The following is a 26,143-nucleotide window of genomic DNA, read 5'->3' as shown; positions in this document are numbered from 1 at the left end:
CAATACACAAACAGGATCTCGACAGCGAGGAGCATGAATTGGGTTTTCCATTCCGCGCATGCGCAGTTGATGTCTGTATTCGGCCGGTGCAGAGGAACGGTGGTAAGCTGTGTTGACAATGTTTTAATCTAAACCTTACTCCGTCAGAAATGATGAATATTCTGTGTAAATTCTTAGTGCATGTCTTAGTTACATGCAGGTGCTTTTATGTGTGTTTCAGTGCGTTTAAAACGTTGGTCATTCACTGCCAAATGTCAGAGACAACGGCCGTTAATTGAGGCCTCGCTGTAGATAACAAATGTAGCATGAGGCTAATCTGGCAACAAAGCTAACGGTATAAAAATGCTAAGTGTTAGCTATCTGTGTGTAGCTACAGTATCGGTCTTACAGTAGCAGTGCTGCGCTTTTATTTGTTTATAGCTAAATAATGTCTGTTTCAACAATGCTGACGATGCCATAATAACGTAGCGTTAAAGGCTTGAGTCCAACAGCTGTAAACTACAACAATAACAGTATTAGCCTACTAGACAAATGTTAAATGTTACCTAGCTTAGCTGTTAGCGCTAGCCTACTATCAGGTAGTAGCTAATGTTAGCTAGTCTGCCGTAGAGCCCGTTGCTGTGTCAGCACTTGTTAACTATGGAGCCCTGCAGATACCCGGCATAAAATCGAATTCCTGCGTCTGAAGTGGTATTTCTTTCCTCCAACTATTTCCTTCAACTGTTTGTGCTGACTTAATGGCGTTAAGTTACTGAAAGATAACGATATGAACAAAGATTTAAGGATGTAGTGGCTTGTACAATCAATGTAAATAGCATTACTGTGAAAGCTGCTTTCAGAAAGGTGATTGTATTCTCTATATGTTCAGTAAGCATTCATTTTCACGCAGCAAGTTATGGCATTCAAACCTTAACTTGGTCTCCTTTGTACAGCTTATCATACAGTTGTAATCCGATATTGGACATTGGTTTATTCCTTATTGTTTTTTCTTTACTAGCAGGCTTGGTTGGTTGTAAATTTTAAAATCTGCTGCAAGGGAAACAAGTTAGATTCAGATTAGCTGCTTGAGATTCATAGTGTTTTTATTATGCATGCATAAAGTTTAAGTTTCTCAGTTACACCTAATGTTACGCTCTCTTTTATTTCCCCAGTCTTATTTTATGGTTGACTGAATGTATACTATGGTCTTATAGACATTTTGGTGCACAAAGAATGAAGTCCTACCAATATACCTCATTTTTGTTTTGGATTGTTTGTGTTTTTTTTAGTGACAGCATTGGCCTGGTGATCAGAGACTGCTCTTAACGTGGATGAGTCATGGCCCAATTCGGGGGACAAAAGAATCCGCCGTGGGCGACTCAATTTGCTGCCACAGCGGTGTCCCAACCAGGCCACTCAGGACAGTCTCTTGACCTCAACAGCCTGCACTGTGAGTAAAACCAACTAGAGGGTTTGGTTTATTTCATGTCCCATTTTACGTGGTGCTCAATTACCCTGTCTTTCATGTTGTGTTCTTTGTTTTTGTCTAAGGCTGTTCATGCTTTCTGCATCTGCAAGGGTAAATTTCATCATGGAAATTCTGTCATCCACTCCTTTATAATTAATCAATAAAATAGTGTATTTATTTATTTGATAGGGACAGTGCACATTAATAAATGTCTGTTTAGGCAGCAATAGATGTAAATATGCTGGGTTGTAGCAACAATGCTAGTTTACATCCGCAGTAGTTTCTGCTGGACTTTGGAGGAGCTTTGACTTGCACGTTATTTCCATCAATAGAGGCCAGTAGGAAGTCTTAATTTCCTTAGAAACCCTGTGATATGTGTCCACCCACTGCTCGACACGTCTTAGGTATAATGCTAACACAGTGCTACAGTGCAATGCCCAGTCTGTAACCATCTATTTCATTTTGGAAAGTGCAAAGTCATCATGTGCGTGTACACAGAAAGCATGACCTAGGCCGTGATCTCTGTGACTCTTAGAAGATTAAGACATTACTTAATCTTCCCTGTCCTCTTCTACACCAACATTCCTCATTCTGTGTTTTTTTCCCCTCATTTCTCTAAATGTGGTGTCTCTTTATTTTTATTTTCTACAGCTCTTGGAGTGCAGCAGCCGTCTCTTCTGGGAGCATCTCCCTCTGTTTACTCTCAACAGTCAGCCTTGGCGGCAGCCTCTCTCAGCAGCCAATCTGCTGCAAACTATCAGCTGTCTCAGCAAACTGCTGCTCTGCAGCAGCAAGCTGCAGCAGCTGCTGCTGCAGCACTACAGCAGGTCAATTATGATTAAGTAGTCTGAAAGCCAGTCAGAAAATCGCACAAAGTCACATGTAATATTCTTTGATCACTTACTGTCTCTCTTGTGCTCCCTTTAATGTCTGTAGTCCCAGATCAATACTGCGCTCCAACAGTATCAACAGCAACAACAGCAACAACAACAACAGCAACAACAGCAGCAACAGCAACAACCACCCCAGCAACCCCCTCAACAGCAGCTGTACAATGTACCTCATCAGGTGAAGCACAGGCTTTGTTTTTCTTTGTGTCACGCTTCATTTTGAATAAGCCTCTGCATATACGAAATGTATATTGGTTGATTTAGACTCTCAGTGGCGTCATGGTTTATATTTAGATTTCTGTCATGGTATCAGCAAAAATGACCAGAGAGGTGTTGTTTAGAAGATGTGCGTAGGTCAGCACATACAGCTTGAAGCTATGATCGTCTGAGTAGTCACTTTAAGTTAAGATTAAATGTCTCTGTTGAATTTTTTTTTTGAAAAATTTGCTGTTCCAGCTGTAGTCCTCCATATTTCTTAACCACTTGGTAGCATTACAGATCATGTGAATATGTCGTAAGGATAATATGACACAACTACTCAGGCAACAGCATGTTTATATGTAGCACAGAATAGATCTTGTTTCACTTACAGATTCTATTCGTGAATACACCGCCATTGGCTGTTGGAAATCTTTATGAGAATATATGTTGTGCCAGTGCACTGGGGACAAATCTACTGTATCAAATCAGCAAAATGTTCACTTTTGGCATTTTCTTTTTTTCCTTCTTATTTCACAGCTTCCACAGCCTCAGCAGGCACTGATTTCTCAGGTAAGGTGTAAAAAACAAGCTTAAAATAACATGTACACGCCAATATCAGCCCTGTCTCTTCACATCTTAGCATTTAATACAAAAATCCAGGCCAGATGTGCCCACAGCTGAAAAAGGCAATTTTGCTTTATTGTTTCCTGTTGTTTTTCCAGTTTTCACTTTTACTCTGTGTTTGATTTATTCATCTGATAAAAGGGCAAAAATGCTTCCCTTAGTATTCTTTCTGTATTTCAGTAACCCTGATATTTACTGATTGGGTTTAGAGATGCAACTAAAGTTTTATCCTTTTTTTTTTATTCTTGACCCTCAGCCCCCTGTCGCCTTGCCCACCAGCCTGAGCCTGTCCAACCCTCAGCAAACAGCGCAGATTACTGTGTCCTACCCAACACCACGTTCAAGCCACCAACAACAGACGCAGCCACAGAAGCAGAGAGTCTTCACTGGCGTCGTCAACAAGCTGCATGACACATTTGGCTTTGTCGATGAAGATGTCTTCTTTCAGCTAAGGTGAAAGACTTTTGTCCTTGGCATATCTCAACCTGTATTTTTTGTGCAATTCAAAGTTACATACCCTCGTATAGAGTACGATAACACCGATTATTTTTTAATTAATGCAAGTGTTAACAAGCACTTGCTATTTCCCCAGCCCTTATTTAGCACATTTAACAGAGAATTAATAAGGATACATGCATGGCTTATCAATTTGAAGCTGGTAGGACATGATGCACACAGATTTCTGGACATGCCTGAATGCTTTTTTTAAAATTATTTTTTTAGTGCTGTTAAGGGGAAGACTCCCCAGGTGGGGGACAGAGTCCTAGTGGAAGCTGTGTACAACCCGAACATGCCCTTCAAGTGGAACGCCCAGCGCATCCAGACCTTACCTCAGCTTGCAAATCAGTCGGTGAGCACTTTCAGTTGCACTCAACAATAATATTTTTGAGCACAGTAATACAGCATATGATTTCTGCTTCAACTATAGATTTATTTTGGATTTTCTAATTTAGAATCACAAAATCCTGTAGTACTTGTCAAGGATTTAATTAATTCTTGTTTTCTATGTAATGATATCCACATTGTAGCTTCTTCATCTGTGAAACACAGGAAGCACCCTTTCATCATTTGAAATTGGTTTAATTACTTTGTACTTAATGCCTGTTTGTTTCAGTTTGTTTGGCTGTACTGATCTGGGAAAACACGGAAAGTGACAAAAGCTATATGATGAAAATGGAAACATGTTTATTTGAATTTTGAATATCAAAAATTGGGAACCACCAGTTCATTTTCAACCCAGCACAATTCCCCTAGCCTGAGGAGAGTATTAACAGAGTTTTGTGTTTATTTCTTCTCTTTTTCAAACTTGATCTTATCCATTGTCCCTTTATCTGTTATTGATTGTTGTGTTTTCATTCCTTCCTAGCATCAGCAGCAGCCCCAGCCTTTACCTCAAGCTTCCCCACAGCTCGGCAGCCTTTACAATGAGCCAGGGATGCAGCTGCGCTACTCAGACATGCACTCCACTCCGGACAACAGACAAAATGTAACCGCCTAGCCTTGAAACACACGCTTTCTTTGGTCTTCATCCTTACTCAGCTTCTGTCCTGTATGTTTTTCCAAATGTAATGGCTGTGTGGGGCTGGTATTAGCCTACTTTTTCAGCCTGAGGCTCAGATTTAATCTCAGCCAAATGTTTTCCTGGGGCAGTGCTGGTGCTGATAAAGCTAGCTGATAGTACTTTGTTTTAATCTTGACTGCAGGCTGTATGTCCGACATTAAACTAAAAATTACTCATTCAACTTCAGTATGAATTTAGTCTCTTATAGCCTGCTATTTCTCTCAGAAAGAATCACCTAATTTGAAAATTACATTAAGTAAAAATATTATTAATATGATTTAATGCTGACCCTGACTTTAAGCTAAGAGATGGTCATATTTTCTTCTTACCAGGCATCACCAGGTTGACTTATGCTTAAAATAAGAGCTTACAAAATTATACACAGATGTCTATACTTGTAGTGGATAAAGAAGATGTTATTAACACATTAGTATTAGTAAGGAATGACATGGGCAAACTTTATAATTGTAATTTTTCTGATGGATAATTTGATTATGATTGGATTTACTATATACTTTTTGTGTATTATATTCAACTTTCACTTCATTAACTGCTGTGTAATGGATTTAAAACCTGGTGGAGCATGACGCATGAATTACTTTTTAATAGCATAAATTTATAAAACAACAGTTTAAGCCTTGGGTTAGATGTGCTGCATACCATGTTCTAAGTTGCAGCCTTTGCGTGCTACTTTTTCTATTGATTCACATTGCGGTTTTATTTGAAATTAATTATTGTTCAGCCTTAATTAGCATATAGTAGCTTGTACATGACTTCATTTAAAATATATATCACAAAATACAAAAGACACTACTAAGTCATGGGCTTTTTTGTTATCCAAGAACATATATAAATGGGTGGAGTTTTTTTTGCTTCAAATAGGTAAAAATCATAAATATTGCTTTTGGCAGATTTAGCTGAAGTAACTGAGATTAGGACTGCATCAGCATTTCATTGATTAGTTAAAGCGTAAGGTCCCTTTAATAGGATTTCCATAGTTTCTTTCAGTTCAAGCTGATAGTCAGACCTTTTCCCATCTTCTTTCTTTCAAGCAGCCACTATCTAATTTAACTTTATTATTGTGCAATTGTTGCCATGTTAGCAATTGTTTCAACCTTCAAAAATGTACTCGCCTCTCCTCTTTTCTTTTCATTTTTCCTTTTTTCCTCTAGAACCAGCCTCAAGCTCCCAACATGATGAAGGCAGGTCCCACCATGCTGCAGTCGCTACCTCCCCCAACCACTTTCAGCGTGCCGTCCCAGGCGCCACCTCCTTCCCTCCTGCAGGCCCAGCTGTCTGCTGCCTCTCTGGCTCCTCTCCTCCAGAACCCTCCTCAGCCTCTGCTGCCACAGCCTCCACCCAAAGGTAAAAACTACTTGTCAGGAGTGCATTTATCTAGTAGATCTGGATGGAAAGCAGTCAGCCAAAGATGATCGCCGCTAATTGTGCAGCTGGTTTGACACGACATACAAAGTAGAGGCTGTCTGTTCGATGTGTTCAATAGTTAAGAAATATTTCCCTCGTCTCTAGATGTGTTTCCTGGGGGTCTCCTTCAGCCCCCCGTAAGAATGATGCCACAGCCACAGCCAGTCCGGCGAATTGAGCCTCCACCTCGTTTCCCCACTCGCAGTGATCGAGGCCCAGAGCTCATCCTCAGGTCTAAAGAAGAACGCAGGTGAGATACTGGTCATGTGAGATAACTGAATGCTTGTTACTGCTATAGGCATTCAGCTGAATGTAGCCCTTTCACACACAAAAAAATCATCCTTTTGTTTGTTAAACGTCATTTTCCTTTTTAATTCCTTAGCAGAGACAGGGACCGTGAGCGAAGGAGATCAAGAGAACGCTCGCCCACACGGAAACGCTCCAGAGACCGCTCACCAAGACGAGATCGATCTCCAAGACGACCTCGCAGGGTGGTTCCTCGCTACACCGTCCAGTTTTCTAAGTTCAGCTTAGACGGGTAAATATATTATTTCCGTTGTTTCATGCTTTTAAGTTGAAAGAAGATCATAGACAAATAAGCTTAGACTCTAGTGTAATACTCAACAGTATGTCACAAATGTGTTGCTGATGTCGGAGCTATTCTGTTTGTGTTTTCCAGCTCCAGCTGTGACATAATGGAGCTGAGAAGGCGGTATCAGAGCCTCTACATTCCTAGTGACTTCTTTGATGCTGTCTTCACCTGGGTGGATGCATTTCCTCTTACACGTCCCTTCCAGCTTAATAACGCCTGTAACTTTCATATCTTGCACAAAGAAGTGGATCCTCTAGTCAAGAACACGGCTGTTCTGGACCCTCCTGATGCCAACCACACCTACAGTGCTAAGGTATGACTGTCAATGATAAATACACTGTACTATTTCAGAATTGGTAAGATGTAGTAAAACATTTTTATTCCTCACAGTCAAAATTGTAGTCGCTGATACTGATGCTTAGTCAAAAAAGGCTATGAATCAATAGTTTAAGAGCCATCTAAATAATTAGGCACCACATTATCTTCAGATTTGGTTTAAATGTGGTGAGCATTGCAATAATATAGCACTCTAAAGTAGGGATTTACAGACGGGAAATAAATGAAGACACACAGAAACGGTAATTAGCTTTCACTCTGCAATTTAATAGTAATCAAAGAAAAACAAGCAAGTCAGAAATAATCCAAAGGAAACTGGAACTTCTTTGATCTACTGTTTCTACAAACCGTACTTTGTGTTACTAAGCTTAAAGTTCTAATCCTTAAGATGCCAGTCCTGCTTGATTTGGGGAAATTTGTAGTTGCCATGGTAACACCCATTTACGATTATGTAACACTCTATATTTGTTGAGTATGTCATTTGCCAGTAATAGAAGAGACACATTTACAGTCAAATGTATTTAGTTTTATTAAACAAATTGTCCAGCAATAAGTGTGATCCGATTACACATCAGACAAAACTCCGGGGTACGGTAAAATCTAGAAATGAGTAAATGTGTGCAGTTTGTTCTCCGCAACTCAACATTGAATAGATCACTGTAGCTGGTAAATGACTGATAAAAATACTTGAAATATTAAGCTGCTGCAGTAGGAAATGTTCTACAGCAATAGCAGAAACTTAGTACAGCTCTGTGTAAATAGTGTGAACAGTAAAACATGAGGCTGCCAACAATGCAATACAATTAAGCTCTAATACCTGCCTGTATTTTCAAGTAAGTTCTTGTTCTTTTGTAATTAATCTGAATCCATAGCAATAATACAAAGCTATTATGTGGAGAGATGAATGCAAGCACTTTACTAGCTGGAGAGAAAATGTTGTTAGGAATAGGTTTTGATTTTATTAATATTTTAAGGTTTCTAACTTGATTGTGATCGCTTTTTGTTTCAGGTGATGCTGCTGGCTAACCCCAGCATAGAGGAGCTCTATCACAAGTCCTGTGCTCTGGCAGAGGACTCCCAAGAAGTCAGAGACTCCTTCCAACATCCTGCTAGACTCATTAAGGTACGACAAACCCTTTCCATGCTCGTACGGTGCACAGGAGCTGACAGTGATGTAATGACCCTATTCCATTGCTGAGTAATCACAATGTTGAAGAATCCTTACTGATGTCGGCTCCATTGTGTAAATTAGCCTGATGTTTTTTCTTTTGGTAGTGGAACCTCTTAAATTATGATTATTTTGACATGCTGCTGACCCTTTTCTGTGTTTTTCTTTGTCTCTGTTCTCTTTTTTTGCTCTTTTCTCCCTCCCATGCCCGTTTTGTCCACACTGCCATTCCCCATTTCCATCTAACCTATACTCTGTGGCTCTCCTTTGTACCTGTCTGTCTTTCTCCGTTAGTTTTTGGTGGGCATGAGAGGTAAAGATGAGGCCATGGCCATCGGTGGTCACTGGTCTCCCTCTCTGGATGGAGCTGACCCAGAGAAGGATCCCTCAGTCCTTATTAAGACAGCCATACGCTGTTGCAAGGCACTCACAGGCATAGACCTTAGTCTGTGCACTCAGTGGTAAGTGCTGCTTATCTCTTTGATATTTATGTTTCTCACCGATTGTATTTCTGTTTAAATGCTTTTAACTATGTTGCAAAAATCCCAAATTTGAGTATATGATATATATACTACCTCGATACTAAATCTCTCCTTGACGTGTTGGGTGATATTTTTTGTTTTCTCCTTTTATATTAATGATTATTGTGCTGTTAATTTGCAATCTTTTATTTACTATTATTATTATTTCTTGTGTTGTGCAATGTTCTTTTTGGCCTTTTGTGTGTTGTAGTCTTGGCTCTCTCTTTCTGTCACACTCTATTCATACACACACACATTTCATTGTGATGACAAAACCAAACGCATGGACTTTGTGGCTGGAAGCAGTAGCCTGGACCAGAAGACACTACCATTACTTTCTTTGTTTTTTTCTTTTATTTTTCTATTCTCTCTGTTAAATATCTTACATATTTAACTGGCTTTCACTGTCCTGTCCCTCTTCGCACAACCCTAATGTAGTGCGTTAAGTGTATCCTAGGTTAAATGCAGAATGCTCATCCATAATTGGCTGAAGCAAAAATGGGGATGAATTTGGGGGTGTGATTCTTTTTCTTTTTTTTTTTGTGATTGTCCGTCAACTTTCCCAAAATGGCTGCCATAACCTGTGCCAACAGTTGGAGAGCTGCAGACTGGGTCCATTTGTCTATGCTGTGTGTTGTGCGGGAGAACGGTCACTGTAATGACGTGTACGCTCATTCAGCGACCTAATGGGAGGGAGTAGCTGTAGAAGGCTCGCCCTAGCAAGGCTTGCCTTTTATACTGTGCCCTGACCAGAATGTTTCTTTCCAATGCACCTTCTTCCTTTGCGACAGGTATCGTTTTGCAGAGATTCGCTATCATCGGCCGGAGGAGACACACAAGGGGCGGACAGTCCCTGCTCATGTGGAGACAGTGGTTTTGTTTCTTCCGGATGTTTGGCATTGTCTTCCTACCCGCTCAGAGTGGGAGGTGCTGTCACGGCGACTCCGGGAGCAGCTGTCTGAGAAGCTGTCGGCCGAGCGAAAGGAGGCGGATGGAGAACAGGCACTGAACCGCTAATCCCTCTCTTCTCATTTCCGCTTCTCACAGGAAGGCACAGGAATTACAAAAAAAACAAACCCCAGATACACATCAGACACAAAGCACACCTCACCCTTCACGCACACAGATACGAACACAGGCATATTATTGTTCCACCAAACCTCACCTAGGCTTCTTCTGTTTACTCCACCTGTCCCCTTTTCCTCTGCTCCAACTCCTCCATTCCTCCATCAGCACTCCCACCTTCCCTCACATCCAGCAGACACATACAGTGGAAGCAGTGAGACTAGGTTGTGTTGTGTAGGCCCCAGTCGCAAATGACAAAACAGCTTCCAGTTTCTCAAACGCCTCGTAATTGGGTGCTAATTGGGTGTAATTTTTTTCATTTAATCCTGGTATTTTATTGTGAATTATTTAAAACTACATGTGCTTAACCTGCTTTTAATTTTGCAAAAATGTTTTGGCACTAATCTCAAAATTGAACCAGTGGTCAATTTTTAACACTGGAACCCAGAATTTGTAAACATGCTGGAATCTGTGGAGTCAGTTGCATGAAAATAATGTGTTTGTTTTAGAAATGTGCATTTCTATATGATTTTTCACATCAATTTGAAATCGCCTGACTTCGAAAAGAGAACCTCCCCCAAGTCCTGCTTCTTGTCTGTTCTTGTTGTTGGATTCTACATTCTCATTTGGACTATCTGTAGAATTTGGTTTTTCCAGGGCAGTTGGTTGGACAGAAGGACAGATGGCTCCTATCTGACGTAGGTGTATAAAACCCATAAATGGCAATATCCCAGTCATAGAGCATGGTAGGGACACCCTATCCTCACTCCGTTTGGAGACCAGCTTCAGTTCACCTGATGTACCTACACACCTTTTGGACACACCTCTCATTGATTTTTACCTTTTTTGTGTTCCACAGATTGATTGATTGGCAGCTGGGGGGCATTTCTGTTGGTTTTTTGTAAGAGCTAGAGAGCTTCCCTGTGTACGCTTCAGTAGCAGTGGACTTAAACACAGTCGAGAGCTCACTAGGACAAGACAATGAAAGACAGATGAGACCTTGCTTCTTGCACGGATCAACTTTGAAGCTCACGCAGACTATGAGTGATGTGCTGACTGTTTGCTTTCCCACCTCTTTCTCTGCCTCTGCCTGTCTCTGTCTTTAATGATTTCCTGTCAAGGAGGAAGAGGAGAAGGATGACGATGAATCAAAGGACGTCAGTACTCCCACTCACTGGGCTAAACTTGACCCGAAATCAATGAAAGTAAGCTTCAAGGAGACAGTCTTCGCACCGGCAGAGTTAGGAAAGCATTCTAGTATTTTTCGTGTAGAAAAATGTTGAAGTGAGTTACGTACAGAAAGTAGTGCATCTTAGCCTGGATAGCAGAATTAGCATAGCAGCGTGATCTTAAAGTTTAATAAGAATGATGAGATGAGAAGAATAGGACTGACTTTGTTTACACCCACATTGATGGAGAGCTGAGGATCACCACCAACACTGCAGTGAACATTTTACAACATGTAGTTTTGAAAATTTTCAGCTGTCGTGTGCTGCTCCTGTCACCACTCAAGCTTTCCCACGCGTTCTCCCTTTGCAGGTAAATGACCTGCGCAAGGAGCTTGATTGTCGCTCTCTCAGCTCAAAGGGGTTGAAATCACAGCTAATAGCACGTCTCACCAAGCAGCTGAAAGTGGAGGAGCAGGTGGAGGAGTCCAAGGAGCCTGAGAAACCAGAGTGCAAAATAGTGGAGGAAGAGGAACCACCTCGCCCTGAAGATGACAGAGAGGTACAAAAAGATGTTCTTAACTGAAACAAACTGTGTGACCAACTCTCATTATCTAATTTTTTTTGCTTGCAACATAAATCAAGATGTCACCTCTTATTGGGGAAAAAAACGTCATCCAGTTGTTCAGAATGAAAAGATATATTTCATAGTTTTAGTAATCTTTATAGTGTTGCAAAACCTTCTGAGACATGAGGGTTGTCTTAATTTTTTGTGAATTCTGTTAGGACGAGGAACGGAAGAGGCAGGAGGAGCTTGAGCGTCAGCGGAGAGAAAGACGCTACATCCTCCCTGATGAGCCCACCATCATCGTACATCCCAACTGGGCAGCCAAGAACGGCAAATTTGACTGCAGTGTCATGTCCCTGAGTGTGCTGTTGGACTACAGACTGGAAGACAACAAGGAGCACTCTTTTGAGGTGAGAATTACCAGTCACAGAATTTGTTTCACACTGTGTGGCAGAGAAAATCCTGAGAGTGTGACATTTTGGTGTGTGTCATTTGATAATATGCTGTTCTGTTTCTGCACAGGTTTCTCTGTTTGCTGAGCTGTTTAACGAGATGCTACAGAGAGACTTTGGCTACCGCATATATAAAGCCCTGGCTGCTCTTCCTACCAAGGAGGAGAAGAAGGAGAAGAAGGCCAAAAAAGAGGCAGAAAAGAAAGAGGCAGAAAAGCGGGAAATTAAGAAGGAAAAAGAAGACGAGAATGAAGAGCCAGCAGTAAAGAAGACCAAAGAGGATGATGAGGAGAAGAGGAAGGCAAGTCCCTCAGATCTCTCCTTTGATTTCTCAGTCTATTTGTTCAGAAGGTGACGTGTGTTTTCATGTGATTGTGTGACTTTTGTGTTTAACCAGTTTGATGAAAAAGTTGTGAAAAAGGAAGAGTCACGAGATGAGGAGGAGAATGAAGATGATAGCAGCATGACCAATAATGAAGAATATGATCCCATGGAGGCTGAAGATGCAGACGATGACGAGGATGACGGTAGTCCACTCTCACTTTAAAGAAAAAACAAAACAACTGTGCAACCTGCTTCAATACCCCTGAATTTCCCACAGTGTAATTTGGTCAGTGATGAGAAATCATGCACCACACTGAACTAGTGATGGAGAACATTTCCATAGTTTCTGAAAAATATATCCATTTTTGGGATATTGACATTTTTCCTGTATGCACACTGATTGAAGACACAAACTCCTCATCTAGCTTATGTTACTTTTTTTCAGACAAAGATGATGAAGACTCCAATGATAGAGACAGAAAAGACCGCAAGGATGACCGCAAGTCATCAAAGGAGAGATCCTCTAAAGACAAGGTCAGTTTTTTTTATTGTAGCAGACATTTTTATTGAGGTAGTGGTGTATTTTAAACACGGTTGTTGATATGAATCTGTTTGTTGTTCCACCAGGAGAAGAAGCAGATGGTCACGCACAACAAGGAGCTGCTGATGGCATTTGTCTACTTTGACCAGAGCCACTGTGGCTATCTGCTGGAGAGAGACCTGGAGGAGATCTTGTACACATTAGGGCTGCATCTTTCTCGTGCTCAGGTGAACTCTCACAAACCTAATAATAGTCGTGGTGTGTTTCTGGTTCTGTGCATCCCAGATTCTTGCTTTGTCACACTGTCTCATTCGCTTTGCTCACTCACTGGCTGCCTGCCGACTGCCTGTTGGTCACTGATCCTGAGGTCGTGTACATCCGCCTGCAGCTCAGTAAAACTGTCATGTCGATTTTTGTCTGGTTTCAGATAAAGAAGCTTTTGAACAAACCGGTTGTCAGAGAGTCTTGTCACTACCGAAAACTGACAGACAGGGGAAAGGATGAGCCTCTTCCTTCCTTTAATGAAGCCCTGATAGAAAACCTCATAGGTGAGCTAATGATGTCTTTCAAGCACAATGTTTGAATCATGAAATAATCTACAAATACAATATGGCAGAGAGTCGCTGTACGTTATCTGTTTTTCTGTCAGGCAATCGAGGACTACTTCCTGCTCCAAAAGCTCGGGCTCAGTCGGAGACCAGCGAGTCTGGAAATCTGATCGTGTATAACGGAGCCATGGTCGACATCGGCAGCATGATGCAGAAACTGGAGAAGAGTGAGAAAGCGAGAGAGGAGATAGAACAGAAGCTCATGCTGCAGGATGCCAAAATGGGTACGATTTGGATTGTATTCTACTTGACATGTTGTCCTCTGGACTGATTGTAACGCATTGCAAGCTACACTCTGTGTCAGAAGTCCTTCAGGACGATGATCTGGCTCAATTTGAGCTTTGCTACAGAGATGCTCAGTCTCATTTCATTCAGGAGTCTTCTGTCTGTGATTTCTGGTGAAACATGGGCTGACACATTACTTCCATCTGCAACATGCAGAGTATAAAATGGTGCTCAGGAATAGTGTTTTTGACTGTGTACATCCAGAGTAGAAACTAGTTAAAGTGACAAGTGTGTAGTAATAGTTACAAGTATGTTCTAAGTTTGTTTTACTACAAAAAACTTTATTAAGCACCAAGGTGAATTTGAATCATTAAAGAAATCACAAAATACATAAAAAAGATTGTGAAATCAAAAACATGCACTGTAAATGTGGAATATTTGTGTCACTTTGCTGCTGTGGACTAAGTTACCTTCCATAGTAAATTAAGCACACAAGGTAACTTACATTCATTGGGGATGTGCTTCCACTGGTGGCAGCAGATGTCAGCATGACATGAGGATGAAGCTCTGGGAGGGAGATAATCGGTTCGGCCTCATTCACCAGTAGCAGATTATCCATTTATCCCAGTTGTCTCTAATGAAAAAATCCAAAACTGCATGGTGTAAAATGGTCACTGCAGTCTTGATGGTGATCTTCAAGACCGAGCTGCTATGCAAATTCTGGCATCCAGGAAAGATTTGCATAAGTAGCTAGCAAACTGTAGACTGTAGTATTGTAGTAACTCGCGATTGAGCAGTAGAACCAGTGACACTAATGCCATCTAGGTTTTATAACGTCATGGTGTTGAGGGCATTAGAATGATGAATGATTAGATGGAGAAAAGGAAGATTGATTCTGTTAACAGCCGCAGTGATGGAGAGCTGAGGATGAAACACTGCAGCATGGCTCTAATGCAAGAGTGATAAACAGCTTAACTGTCCAGTTTAGTGCTGCATTATTTTACAGTCTTTTTTAATGTTTTTGCTGCATGGATTTTAAAGTTCCTTTATTTAAATGGAAAGCAAGTAAGGGACTAAACTTTGACATTTCAAAGGGAATTGCCCCTCTCTCACGGATAAAGAACAATAAGCCAAACTGGATCACAACAGTATATGTACAGCAGTGTAAGCAATTTGTCTAATGACAGTCTCCCAGCGCTGGGGTGTCTTAAATCAAAGGAGCTCTCTTATTTTTTGCAGGTGTTCTGTAGAATCGCCCCAACTGGCCTCATCTCAAAATTCAGATTTGATTGGAAGCTGAATGTTGTTAATTATAGATGGTGCTTCCCTGAGTACAGCAGTGATCATTGGTGGTGGTCTCCGATTCTCACTGTTGTTTTGACAACCCTGGTCAGTTTGTTTGCTGTAGTCAGGATACCATAACAAGCTGGGATGGTAAAGGCAAGAATGCTCTCTATTAGGCTGAGAGAATCCAAATCCGTACAATTCTGTGTAGTTATTGTGTGTTCCCAGATGCGTTGACTGTCAACTTACGCTAACTGTTCAGAAAGTGAAAGCAACAGACTGAAATAATTTGTCTAGTTTAGCAGGCAAGATAAATACTGTATTTTGACGATGACCAAAAAGGCTTCACTAAGTTCAGAATTTCCCCTTTTTTTGCAAGTTTAGGTGTAGTATATTTTTCTGATTTTAACAGACTTCAAGTAGATTAAGAAAGAATTTAAACCAGTGTTTCCCCAGTTGCGTTTGATACTTTTGCTTGAGTTGTAAGAACGTGTTGTTGGAGCTGTGTTTTCTTCATGTGCTTCGTTATTGATCTCCCTTCAGTGTGATCCTCCATCTGACTTTGTGTTTTGTCTCATTTCAGATGAAGATGCAAAGGTTAAAGCTCAGCTGGAGCAAGCCAACAAAGCTTTGTCCAGAGAGCTGGAGGAGGTGAAAAGCACTCTGAGCCAAACTGAGCAGACTCTGAAGGCCACAGACGAGCAGAAGACCATCTACCACGAGCACATGAGCAGGTCGGCCGCCTCGCTGATGTCGACCGTCAAAGGGCTGCTGGCGGTGCTGAAGAAGGTACACAGTGCTTAAAAGCCGCTTAATCTTTTCTATTTTTAAGTTTTGGCCAAAAATGAGCTAAAATTTACTTGTTTTCTTCTTTAGGATCAAGAAGTAGACGAGTCTGGGGATGAAGTCACAGGTGACCACATCCAGACATCTCAGACAAACGGCGCTGATGAATGAAACTTTTCGATGAAGCTAACCTGTAATACTGATAATCTTAAACTGTAAATACTCACTAAACTGGTGTAATTTGACATGTTTTATTTGAACCTGTTGTCTCCCAACTACGTGTGTAATTTAATTCATGACTTAGTTCCTTTGTGTTCATTTGACCTCCTTTTTGTTTTTAAGGAGTGACTTTTCTTACTTAGAATAATTTTAACAGTGACAAAGCTTTGAAGTGCTTATTTTCAAAGTAAATTGAGTTCAGTTGCTAACATTTTTTTTTGCCATCGCTTTAGCTTTGTTACGGCCAATAAAGTGCCACATTGTAGATTTTAATGCCAGTATGTTTGAGGTATACTTGAGTTGATTTTGTTTTTCTAATGAGCAATAATGATGCTATTTATGTGCGAGAGAATTCCTAAACTCTGTTTAAAAGGAACTAATTTTGGATGGATAAAGATGGGAGGGTTTTCATTTGGTTCAGACAGAATGTCTTCGTAACTCGTCAACACAACGTTCAGTTTGTATTTCTTCTATCGGCTGGTTTCACAGGTTTCTGAGGTTCTGTTTTTGTCCTTTTTCGAACACATGGCTATGCATGGTTCCTGCCTCTCTCTGACCTTTTTTCCTGTCTGTACCTCCTGACTGTATCCACCAACTGCTGCGCTGCCAGTTACAGTGTTTCATGTTTTACTGTGACCAGCGTTTGTCTTGTTTTCCCCAAAAGGAAACTACACATGAACCAAAAGTTAAGCTCAATGAATGTGTGTTCTGAAGGAATGAACATTTTGAGATCCATCTCTGAACTGTGTGAGTTGGTTTGGGTTGTTCTAAAGAAAAAAAAAAAAAAGAGGCACAATTACCTGAAAGTGTGCTCCAAAGCAGGCAATTTTATTTTTCTATTGAAAATGTACTCTATTGATGTCTTGTGCAAGATTAAAGTGGTCCATTTTAACACAACAGTGTGTCTGGATTCAGCACTGTGACTTGTAGGAAATGTACAGGTGTAGCTTCTAAATTTGTCAACTGCTCAGTTTATACTGAAGCTATGAGTTGGAATTCGACCATCGGTCATTTTGATAGTGACACAGTCAAATGTCTTCTTAGGAAAAGATCCCTTGTGATGAAAGCTGAACAATTTAATGGAGCAGCTTTTGTTTTGCTTTGCTGAGCTGCACTGTTCACCAGCAGGTGGCAGCAGAGTCTACAGCTGCTGCACATGTTTGACTGCAGTGAACTATCATGTATATTACCTGCCTCAGTATTACATTCAGTGATTGAGCACCTTTTAGACTGAAAAAACGACATATATTGACATTTTTACTTTGTGTAGTTGAAAGGTTTGACAGTTTTAACCTCCTGTTGTCTTCACTTATGGGCACCCAAAAACATATTGTTTCTTTGTCTGAAAAATATCCAAAAATTCATCGAAAAAAATCCCCAAATTTCTGGAAATTTGCAAAACCTTCAGGAAGAAAATTCCAATAATTCCTGAAATGTTTCCCTTCAAATTTTATTTTTTTAAAAAGAAAATCCCCCAAATTTGACAAGAAAATTCTTGTAAATATTTTCAAAAAATGAGTGAAAATCTTCCCAAAAAATCCTATCTAAAGTGATTACATATATATCAGTAAAACTTTTTTTAAAGATCATTCACAAAAAAATCAACCAAAATCTAATAATTTGTGCATTTTGTTTCTGACCATTAAATGAACAAAAATGGCTGTTATGACAGACTAAATGAGATCAATATGGTTAAAAATACGTTTTGGGGCTGGTGATTTATCCACTGGTTCAGGCTAAAATCTGTTTGGACCGCAAGAAAAGCCCTGAATGTATTTAAACTGAGCTGTTTTCAGGCAAGTTAACAGAATATTCCATGCTAAAGTTGTATTGGTGGCATGGAGAAGACAATGAAGCAGCCTTTAGGCCTACAAACCTTAATCTGAACACTTGTTTTCATGGGAGGCAGCTTTCTTTTCAGCTTCTTGAGACAAAAAGGTTTCTTGTTTCTGCGAATACATCATTGGGTGGAGAGCAGCGCTGTAAGCCTTCCGCTTTCTGATAAGCTGATGAGGTTAGAAATCAGGGAAGCACACCCAGGTTTTCTTCAAGCAGAGATACACTAACACACAAGATAAAGAATTCATACCATTTATCAGGAATCGTATCCCTGCGGTTGGAGAAAGATAGAAAGCTCTCGGTGTGACCAGACACAGTTCAGATGAGGAATATTAATTATGTTACACATTGTCTTTGCGTTTGTCTGAGGAACAGGGGTGGTTCCTGCTTCTCGGCCTCTTGCAGATCATTTACCTTTGAAGCTTTGGTTCCCTCAGATGTGTCTTTTATGTCTCGGAGGCGTTGCGGTTTTTTGACCTCCCGTCAGTGTAATGCTGGACTCGTTTCCTCTCCCACCACTGTTTTCACACACTTTCGCTCATACTTTTCCTGCATTTATGGATACATTATGAGTCATTCAATAATTATTCTGTCTTTCATAGATTTTTGTTGCGGTAAAACAGTTAAACTCACCATCTAGATGTCAAATTTGATCTTTTATACATAAAATTGCAGAATAATGTTTAGAGATTTTGGATTTGGATTTAATTGCCAGTGCTATTCATTGAGATTTTACCCTGCATTTCTATTTAATTCTACCCCTGCAGTACAATGTAAAAAAAAATGTTATTTCTACAGTAAAATTTTGGCAGCTGTGGTTTCCAGAATGCCACTGCAAAATTACGGTAAAACGTTTTCTACATTTACAGTAAAGAAATGTATTGATATTGTTGATTTAATGGTTAAAAACATGCTTCATTCCATATTTTATTTTTTTGAAAAAGTCTGAACCTTTTAAAATGTGAAAATTTACATAAAAATACTGTATAAAATAAAGTTTGTGTGACTTATTATAAATATTACAGCAATTTTCTATATTTTATTTTTAGCTCAGCAGTTAGTGTATTTAACATTCAATATTTGTATTTTCAGCGATAATTGCAAGTTAAAGCTGTCATATGTCTGTTATTACCACAAAAGTACATCAATTTGACCGGTAACAAACTGTATTTTTTACATGTAATAAATGCAGAAATTGCCATGTTTTTTGTAAATATTGCAGCGTGTTTCCATTACCAGTACAACCATATGTACATTTAACTGGGAAAAACTGTTTTCTTTTCAAGAATTAAAAGCTAAAATTACGGTTGTTGCTAGAGGTACGGACTCGTACCCGTAGCCTGTGGACTACGGATACGGCACTTGCCATTTGCCAATCAGATACACGAGATTTGGTCACGTGACTCCCGGTAGACGCTAGCTGTACGGACCCGTAGCATCGGTACGACAGGTACGGACCCTAAACCTGACCCTAACACTAACCCTAACCTTAACCTTTGCTTACCTTTCAACAGTTTGCAGTGGTTAGCAGCTTCTTGACTCGCGAGACTCGCGTACGGGTCCGTATCTGTCTGGCAAATGGAAAGTGCCGTACCCGTAGCCTGTCGACACTACCTAAAATTACAGTATTGTTATCCATATTATGGCATTTTTCTAGCCTAGCCGCGCTAGACAACCCACGGCAATGAATTTAATTCTCTGTCAGGGTGGGTCTAGTTACCCTCCGTAAGGCTCGAGGCTGGATTCTCCTGAAACTGGCCGGAGGAATCACCATGAAGTGAAGAGTCAGAAGGGGGGCGTAACTAAGTGACGACAGAGGCGTGACGATTCTGACAGAAACAACCGCCGCACAATAAACAGTTATCTTTCGACTCGGCTTTGGCCACAGCCCTTAAAGATTTGAAGCTAAAATTCAACTTGAAAGATAAACAAAGGACGGCACTGAAGTGTTTCATTGAGAAGAAAGATGTATTTGGACTTATGCCGACGGGATATGGCAAATCCTTAATATACCAGTTGGCTCCGCTGGTTGGGAAGCTAATGGGACTTAGCCACAATCCGCCGGCGCTCTAGGAACTCCGTCAGCCTATTCGTTGCACTGATTGGTTGTATACCTACCCAATTGCTGCAGAGTGATTTGATAGACAACCTTTTAGCCCGCCTCCCTCCCTGTCGAGCGGCCCTAGACCCTTGTGCCTTCAGAACATGGGTCTAGCGCGGCTAGGCTAGCATTTTTCCATTTAAAACACACTTTTCTCCTGATTAGCCTATTTACAGTGATTCAGTGTTAAAGAAGCTGCATCAAACTGTTTCAGAGTTTAAAGATTTTTATCGCCATGGTTTGACCGTTTTCTCTGTAAAATTACCCAAAAAAAAAGTTTTTACAGTGTATCCCACAGTGTTTCAGAGAGGACATGCAGCTGTGAACCTGACAGCTAAATTTGTTCCCACCAAGAATGAGATCGAGTTCACATACAAACCTTTACATAGCAGGAAACATCTCTGTCTGTTTCCAGCAGCTCGTCTATGTCATTTCCTAGAGAACAATAACTATCTGTCACCCAGTACTTTGGTTATGTGGCTGCTTTTGTCCCGGTGTCGGGCTCTGAATGCTCGACAAACAAACCTCATTTGTCCCCCGAGGAACCACATGCACTCGCAGCTGTGTGTGTGTGTGAGGGAGGTTTGCACTTCCATGTGCATACTTATGCGTTTGCATGCACATGTGACGTGTGAAATTAGACCCCACCGCATAGAGCAGGGCAGGTAACCTCACTCCGAGGCTGCAACAGAAGGCTTTTGTGGTCACTTCCCCGCCCCTACTCTTTAACCCCCACTGCTATCAAAGAGCTGCTGAACTCGCGGGCCGGTCTGCTGACAATCAGGCCGTTTCAATGTGGGGTCGGAGTTTCCAGGGTGGGGGGCAGACAGGGTTGGTAAAAAGGGAGTTTGGTTTAGTAGCTGATCATGTTGCTGTTTTCACCCCCGCCGCTGATCCTCGCTTTTCATGTAAATCAGACCTCTGAAGTCGGTGGGTGCGGCTGTGGAGCATGTACAGATGTAGTATGACATTACACTGATCTCACTGTTTGTTGAACTAAATCTTGCTTGAAGATTTATTTAAATTCTCTCCATTCCACATGAGCACTTTGGCAAATCGCTCTCTGCCTTTGACACTCTCCATCCTACGTGCATGTCAAAAGTTCAGAGTAGTTATCATGACAAAAGCAGCTTCCCTCTGCCTCACACAGCCTGCGTCGTCCAAATGGGTCGGCTTTTCAAAACCTGTCAGGAGTCGCTGTTTGTTAGCTCTGTGCATTGTTCCCGGACAATCCCACCTATGATGGAGGCTGATTAGACAGAAAAGCACCCCACACTGCAAAAACTCAGAATCTTACCAAGTCTGTTTGTCTTATTTTTAGTCAAATGTGTCATCCCACTTGATTTAAGAAAAATTCACTCAACAAGTGACATTTTTGCAAGATTGGGGGGACTTGTTTTAAGACCACGCATCTTAAATATCTTGTTAAGTCAAACAATCTTGAAATGATCTTATTTTAACCCTTCTGTCATCCTGTGGGTCAATTTGAACTGTTTTAAAGTTTTAAAATGTGGAAGAGATATATTGTCACAGTGAAAACTTCCACATTTTCAAAATTCTTTGGGGAATTTTTTAACATTTTTTGGTGGGAAAAAAATGTTAAAAAAATGTTTAAGAACATTCGGGGGAAAAAATCAACCAAAATCCAGCGAATTTCGCTGGATTTTGGTTTATTTTTTCCCCGAATGTTCTTAAAGACAATGTTACAACTTTTACTGATATATATGGAATCACTTTAGATATTTTTAGGATTTTTTATGGAAGATTTTTGTTATTTTTTTGGAAAATATTTACAATTTTCAGATTTTTTTAAAAAAAATAAAAATTATATTTCTTGCCAAATTTGAGGATTTTTTTTAAAAAAATTAAACTTTTGAGGGAAACGTTTAAGGAATTTTCTTCCTGATGGATTTGCAAATTTTTTTATAAATTTGGGGAATTTTTTTGCTGAATTTTGGGATTTTTTTCAGACAAGGCAACAATATTTTTTGGTGCCGTAAATGAAGACAACGGGAGGGTTAAGACACCTAAGCTTGACAATCCTGGTAAAATATAGCTTAAAATAAGTTTTCTCCGTTAATTTTAAGGTCTCAATATTTTAATTTCGAGAAATCTTACCTAGCCATTTTTCACTTGTTCTATTGGCAAAATTGTTTCACTTATTTCAAGGTAAAAATTCTTTGAAATAAGCACCTTTTTCTTGTTTTGAGAGGGGCATTTTTTCCAGTGTAAAAGTAGCAAAACAATGTCCTCTTTTGTGCCAAAAAGGCTCATTTTAACTTTAGAAACCAGATGAATATAAAGTAACTAAACCCTGACCTTCTCTCTGTTTTTGCTGAACTTTCTTTCACCTCAAAAACTGTCCAAGATTCATTCTTTGCTCCTGATTGTCTGGTGGCATTGTGAAGCAGAGAATTGGACTTCCGGGGCAATAGAGATGAATCTTTCAGACGACAAACGGGCCAGCTTCCCTCACACATCCTCTGGGATAAATAAACTATTGCTCACTCTTTTCACATCTCTCAGAAATCTTCCTGACCACCAAAGTCAAACAAACAAGTCGACCGCCCTCTTACGTGTTGTTTGATATTTCAGGTAATTGATACATGAGAGGCTCCATTGAGCGGCTCTGCTTGTCTGAGCAGCAGCCTGTAGGGGCCCCTGCTGGAGCTGAGAAAGACAGAGAGACAGAGAGGGGCCCCTGTTCAGCCGGAGCTGCAGGAACCCGGCTTCCTCGGGAGCGGCACGGCAAAGCGGTGTAGTTGTTGAGGAAACGATCCCCCTCTCAAAGGCCTTTCTCTGGGAATACTGGGTTACAGTGTGAGAAAGTTTCTCGGTTGTTTTTGACAGCGTGTCTTAGGGGCGGAAACACACGAACGCCTCAACTCTGACCAGCACACTGCAAAAAGTCAAAATCCTACCAAGTCTGTTTGTCTTATTTTAGTCAAAATGTCTCATCCCACTTGATTTAAGATAAATTCACTTCACAAGTGACATTTAAGCAAGATGGAGGGACTTGTTTTAAGACAACGCATCTGAAATGTCTTATGAAGTCAAACAGTATTGAAATCTTGTTTTGAGTTGAATTTTACAAGAAAACTCCAAATAAGTTTAACCCTCATGTCATCCTGTGGGTCACTTCTGATGTCCACATTTTCAACATTTTTGGGAAATTTTTGAAAATTTTTTTGGGGTAAAAAAGAAATGTTAAAAATGTTTCTTTAAGAACATTCACAAGTTTTTTTTTTTGCCCCCCGTCGAATCGCCACCTTATCGCGGTGGAGGGGTTTGAGTGTCTCGGTGATCCTGGGAGCTATGTTGTCCGGGGCATAAGCCCCTGGTAGGGTCTCCCAAGGCAAACTGGTCCTGGGTGAGAGACCACACTAAGAGCGATTCAGAAGACCTTAATGAGAACGACAAAAGGCAAAGCCTGAAGACTCGGGGGTATCTGCGTCCATATCCGTGGCAGAGGTCGCCGAGGTAGTTAAAAAGCTCCTCGGTGGCAAGGCGCCAGGTGTGGACGAGATTCGCCCTGAGATGCTGAAGGCTCTGGACATTGTTGGACTGTCTTGGTTGACACGTCTATACAATGTCGCGTGGGCATCGGGTACAGTACCTGGGGAGTGGCAGACCGGGGTGGTGGTCCCTATTTTTAAAAAGGGGGATCGGAGAGTGTGTGCCAACTACCGTGGTATCACACTTCTCAGCCTCCCCGGGAAAGTTTACTCTTGGGTGCTGGAAGGGAGGATTCGGCCGATAGTCGAACCTCGGATTCAGGAGGAGCAATGCGGATTCCGTCCCGGTCGTGGAACAGCGGACCAGCTCTTTACCCTTGCGGAGCTGCTGAGGGGGTCATGGGAGTATGACCTGCCAGTCTACATGTGTTTTGTAGATCTGGAGAAGGCGTACGACCGTGTCCCCCGAGGGGCTTTGTGGGGGGCACTGCGGGAGTATGGGGTCCAAGGCTCGTTGTTACGGGCCGTTCGGTCCCTGTACAACCAAAGTGAGAGCTGTGTCCGCATACTCGGCATTAAGTCAGACACGTTTCCGGTGGGTGTTGGACTCCGCCAGGGCTGCCCCTTGTCTCCAATCCTGTTTGTGGTTTTCATGGACAGGATTTCAAGGCGCAGTCGTGGTGGGGAGGGTTTTCGGTATGGGTGCCTCAGGATCGCTTCTCTGCTTTTTGCGGATGATGTGGTTTTGTTGGCATCCTCAGACCGTGACCTCCGGCACGCACTGGAGCGGTTTGCAGCCGAGTGTGAAGCGGCAGGGATGCGGATCAGCACCTCCAAGTCCGAGGCCATGGTTCTCTGCCGGAAACCGGTGGAGTGCTTCCTCCGGGTTGGGGGGGAGTTGCTTCCCCAAGCGAAGGAGTTTAAGTATCTCGGGATCTTGTTCACGAGTGATGGGAAAATGGAGCGAGAGATGGGCAGGCGGATTGGTGCGGCGTCAGCAGTAATGCGGGCGTTGTACCGAACCGTCGTGGTGAAGAGGGAGCTGAGCCGTAAGGCGAAGCTCTCGATTTACCAGTCCATCTACGTTCCAACCCTCACCTATGGTCATGAGCTTTGGGTAGTGACCGAAAGAACAAGATCGCGGATACAAGCGGCCGAAATGAGCTTCCTCCGTAGGGTGGCTGGGCTCAGCCTTAGAGATAGGGTGAGGAGCTCAGACATCCGGAGGGAGCTCGGAGTAGAGCCGCTGCTCCTTCACATCGAAAGGAGCCAGTTGAGGTGGTTTGGCCACCTGATTCGGATGCCTCCAGGGAGACTTCCTCTGGAGGTTTTCCGAGCACGTCCGTCTGGGAGGAGACCCCGGGGCAGACCCAGAACTTGCTGGAGAGATTATATATCTCGTCTGGCCTGGGAACGCCTCGGGATCCCCAGGAAGAGCTGGAAAGCGTCGCCGGGGGGAGGGACGTCTGGAACGACCTGCTTCGCCTGCTGCCCCGCGACCCGGCCCCGGATAAGCGGAGGAAAATGGATGGATGGATGGATGGACAATTTTTTTGTGAATGTTCTTATGAAAATATTTAGAAGTTTTACTGATATATATGTAATCACTTTAGATATTTTTAGGAATTTTTTTGGAAGATTTTGCTCTTTTCTTGAAAATATTTACAAGAATTTTCTTGACATATTTGGGGGATTTTTTTAAACAAAACTTTTAAGGAATTACTGGAGTTTTCTTCCTGAAAGTTTTGAAATGTTTCTGAAATTTTGGGATTTTTTTGCTGATGTTTTCGGGGGGGTTAGACAAAGAAACAATATTTGTTTGTGCCCGTAAATGAAGACAACAGGAGGGTTAATACATCTCAAATTAGGAGGTTACATGAAAGCAAAAGTCTTTTTTTGAGTGAAAAACTGCTATATTTCAGCAAGCCTGGCTTATTTATAAGACACCTAAGCTTGACTATCCTGGTAAAATACAGCTTCAAATAAGTTTTCCCAGCCAATTTTAAGATGTCAATATTGTAAACATCATATCTTTTTTTAAGAAATCTGACCAAGTGGTTTTTCACTTGTTCTATTGGCAGATTTTTTTCACTTATTTCAAGGTAAAGGTTCCTTGAAATAAGTTTTTTTTTCTTGTTTTGAGAGGAGCATTTTCTCCAGTGCATGGATGAGCGTCACAACTCCATTAGAACCAGCAGAGAGCCCACAGTATCCCACTGAAGTCTGGAGCCGGTGTGAATGATCAGGATGTGAATGACAGGGCTGCAAAATCAGGTCGCCCTTTAACGCAACTGTACACCACTTCACATCAATTTGAAGCAGGTTTCACATTTCACCACTTAACAATAGCTACACAAAGCGCAGCATTCATCCGCGCTCGGCATCTACACTTTGGGGGGAAAAGCAGATATTCTCTAATTGCCACTGCGTGCTGCCCTGAAGGAAAGTATGTCACTCAATAAGATAATCATACAGTGGGAACCCAAGATTGCCAGTACCAGCTTGCAATCTGCAAAAACAAACATTTCCATTGTAAAATTGCAGAGTTGGCTTAGAGATGGCGCATGCAAGCGTTTGTTAAAACACACTCAGAGCAACAAAGCTTGTGTGTGTGTGTGTGTGTGTGTGTGGTAAATACAGGAAGCATTTCCATCAGGTCAGCTGGTACATTAACTACCAGTCAGTAGAAAGCTGCAGGGTCACACATGTGGTGAACCAAATGTCTAACATATGAGTCCATACTTA

General features: G+C 41.5%; 1 protein-coding gene across 2 annotated transcripts; it reads left to right on the top strand.

Annotated features, from left to right (window-relative positions):
• The first annotated feature begins 16 nt into the window (after window positions 1-16).
• Window positions 17-16,900, top strand: ccar1 (cell division cycle and apoptosis regulator 1). Of its 2 annotated transcripts, none has more exons than XM_051959805.1 (26): window positions 17-102; window positions 1,269-1,429; window positions 2,099-2,274; window positions 2,384-2,515; window positions 3,076-3,108; window positions 3,419-3,615; window positions 3,886-4,012; window positions 4,529-4,648; window positions 5,896-6,088; window positions 6,254-6,398; window positions 6,534-6,686; window positions 6,828-7,053; window positions 8,086-8,199; window positions 8,539-8,705; window positions 9,557-9,767; window positions 10,952-11,035; window positions 11,370-11,558; window positions 11,783-11,974; window positions 12,087-12,317; window positions 12,414-12,543; window positions 12,786-12,874; window positions 12,968-13,108; window positions 13,309-13,429; window positions 13,531-13,713; window positions 15,582-15,787; window positions 15,875-16,900. In XM_051959805.1, the coding sequence occupies exons 2-26, from the start codon at window positions 1,318-1,320 to the stop codon at window positions 15,953-15,955; spliced, it is 3,753 nt and encodes a 1,250-aa protein (XP_051815765.1). In that variant the 5' UTR covers window positions 17-102; window positions 1,269-1,317; the 3' UTR covers window positions 15,956-16,900. The 2 variants fall into 2 exon arrangements, with proteins under 2 accessions (XP_051815765.1, XP_022045781.1); XM_022190089.2 differs by having other exon boundaries at window positions 6,531-6,686.
• Window positions 16,901-26,143: the final 9,243 nt, after the last annotated feature.

This window comes from Acanthochromis polyacanthus, chromosome 15 (assembly GCF_021347895.1).
Source record: "Acanthochromis polyacanthus isolate Apoly-LR-REF ecotype Palm Island chromosome 15, KAUST_Apoly_ChrSc, whole genome shotgun sequence".
In the NCBI taxonomy this organism is placed as follows: Eukaryota; Metazoa; Chordata; class Actinopteri; family Pomacentridae; genus Acanthochromis; species Acanthochromis polyacanthus.
This window is presented reverse-complemented; position numbering and strand designations above follow the sequence as displayed.

What these genes read in the sequence shown, in the direction of transcription:
- ccar1 (XM_022190089.2), top strand. Translation starts at nt 1,318, where the DNA reads ATGGCCCAATTCGGGGGACAAAAGAATCCGCCGTGGGCGACTCAATTT. An exon ending in GCCACAGCCTCCACCCAAAG is followed by an intron (nt 6,089 to 6,253) that starts GTAAAAACTACT and finishes CCTCGTCTCTAG; the next exon opens with ATGTGTTTCCTGGGGGTCTC. An exon ending in ATGATGAGGAGAAGAGGAAG is followed by an intron (nt 12,318 to 12,413) that starts GCAAGTCCCTCA and finishes GTGTTTAACCAG; the next exon opens with TTTGATGAAAAAGTTGTGAA.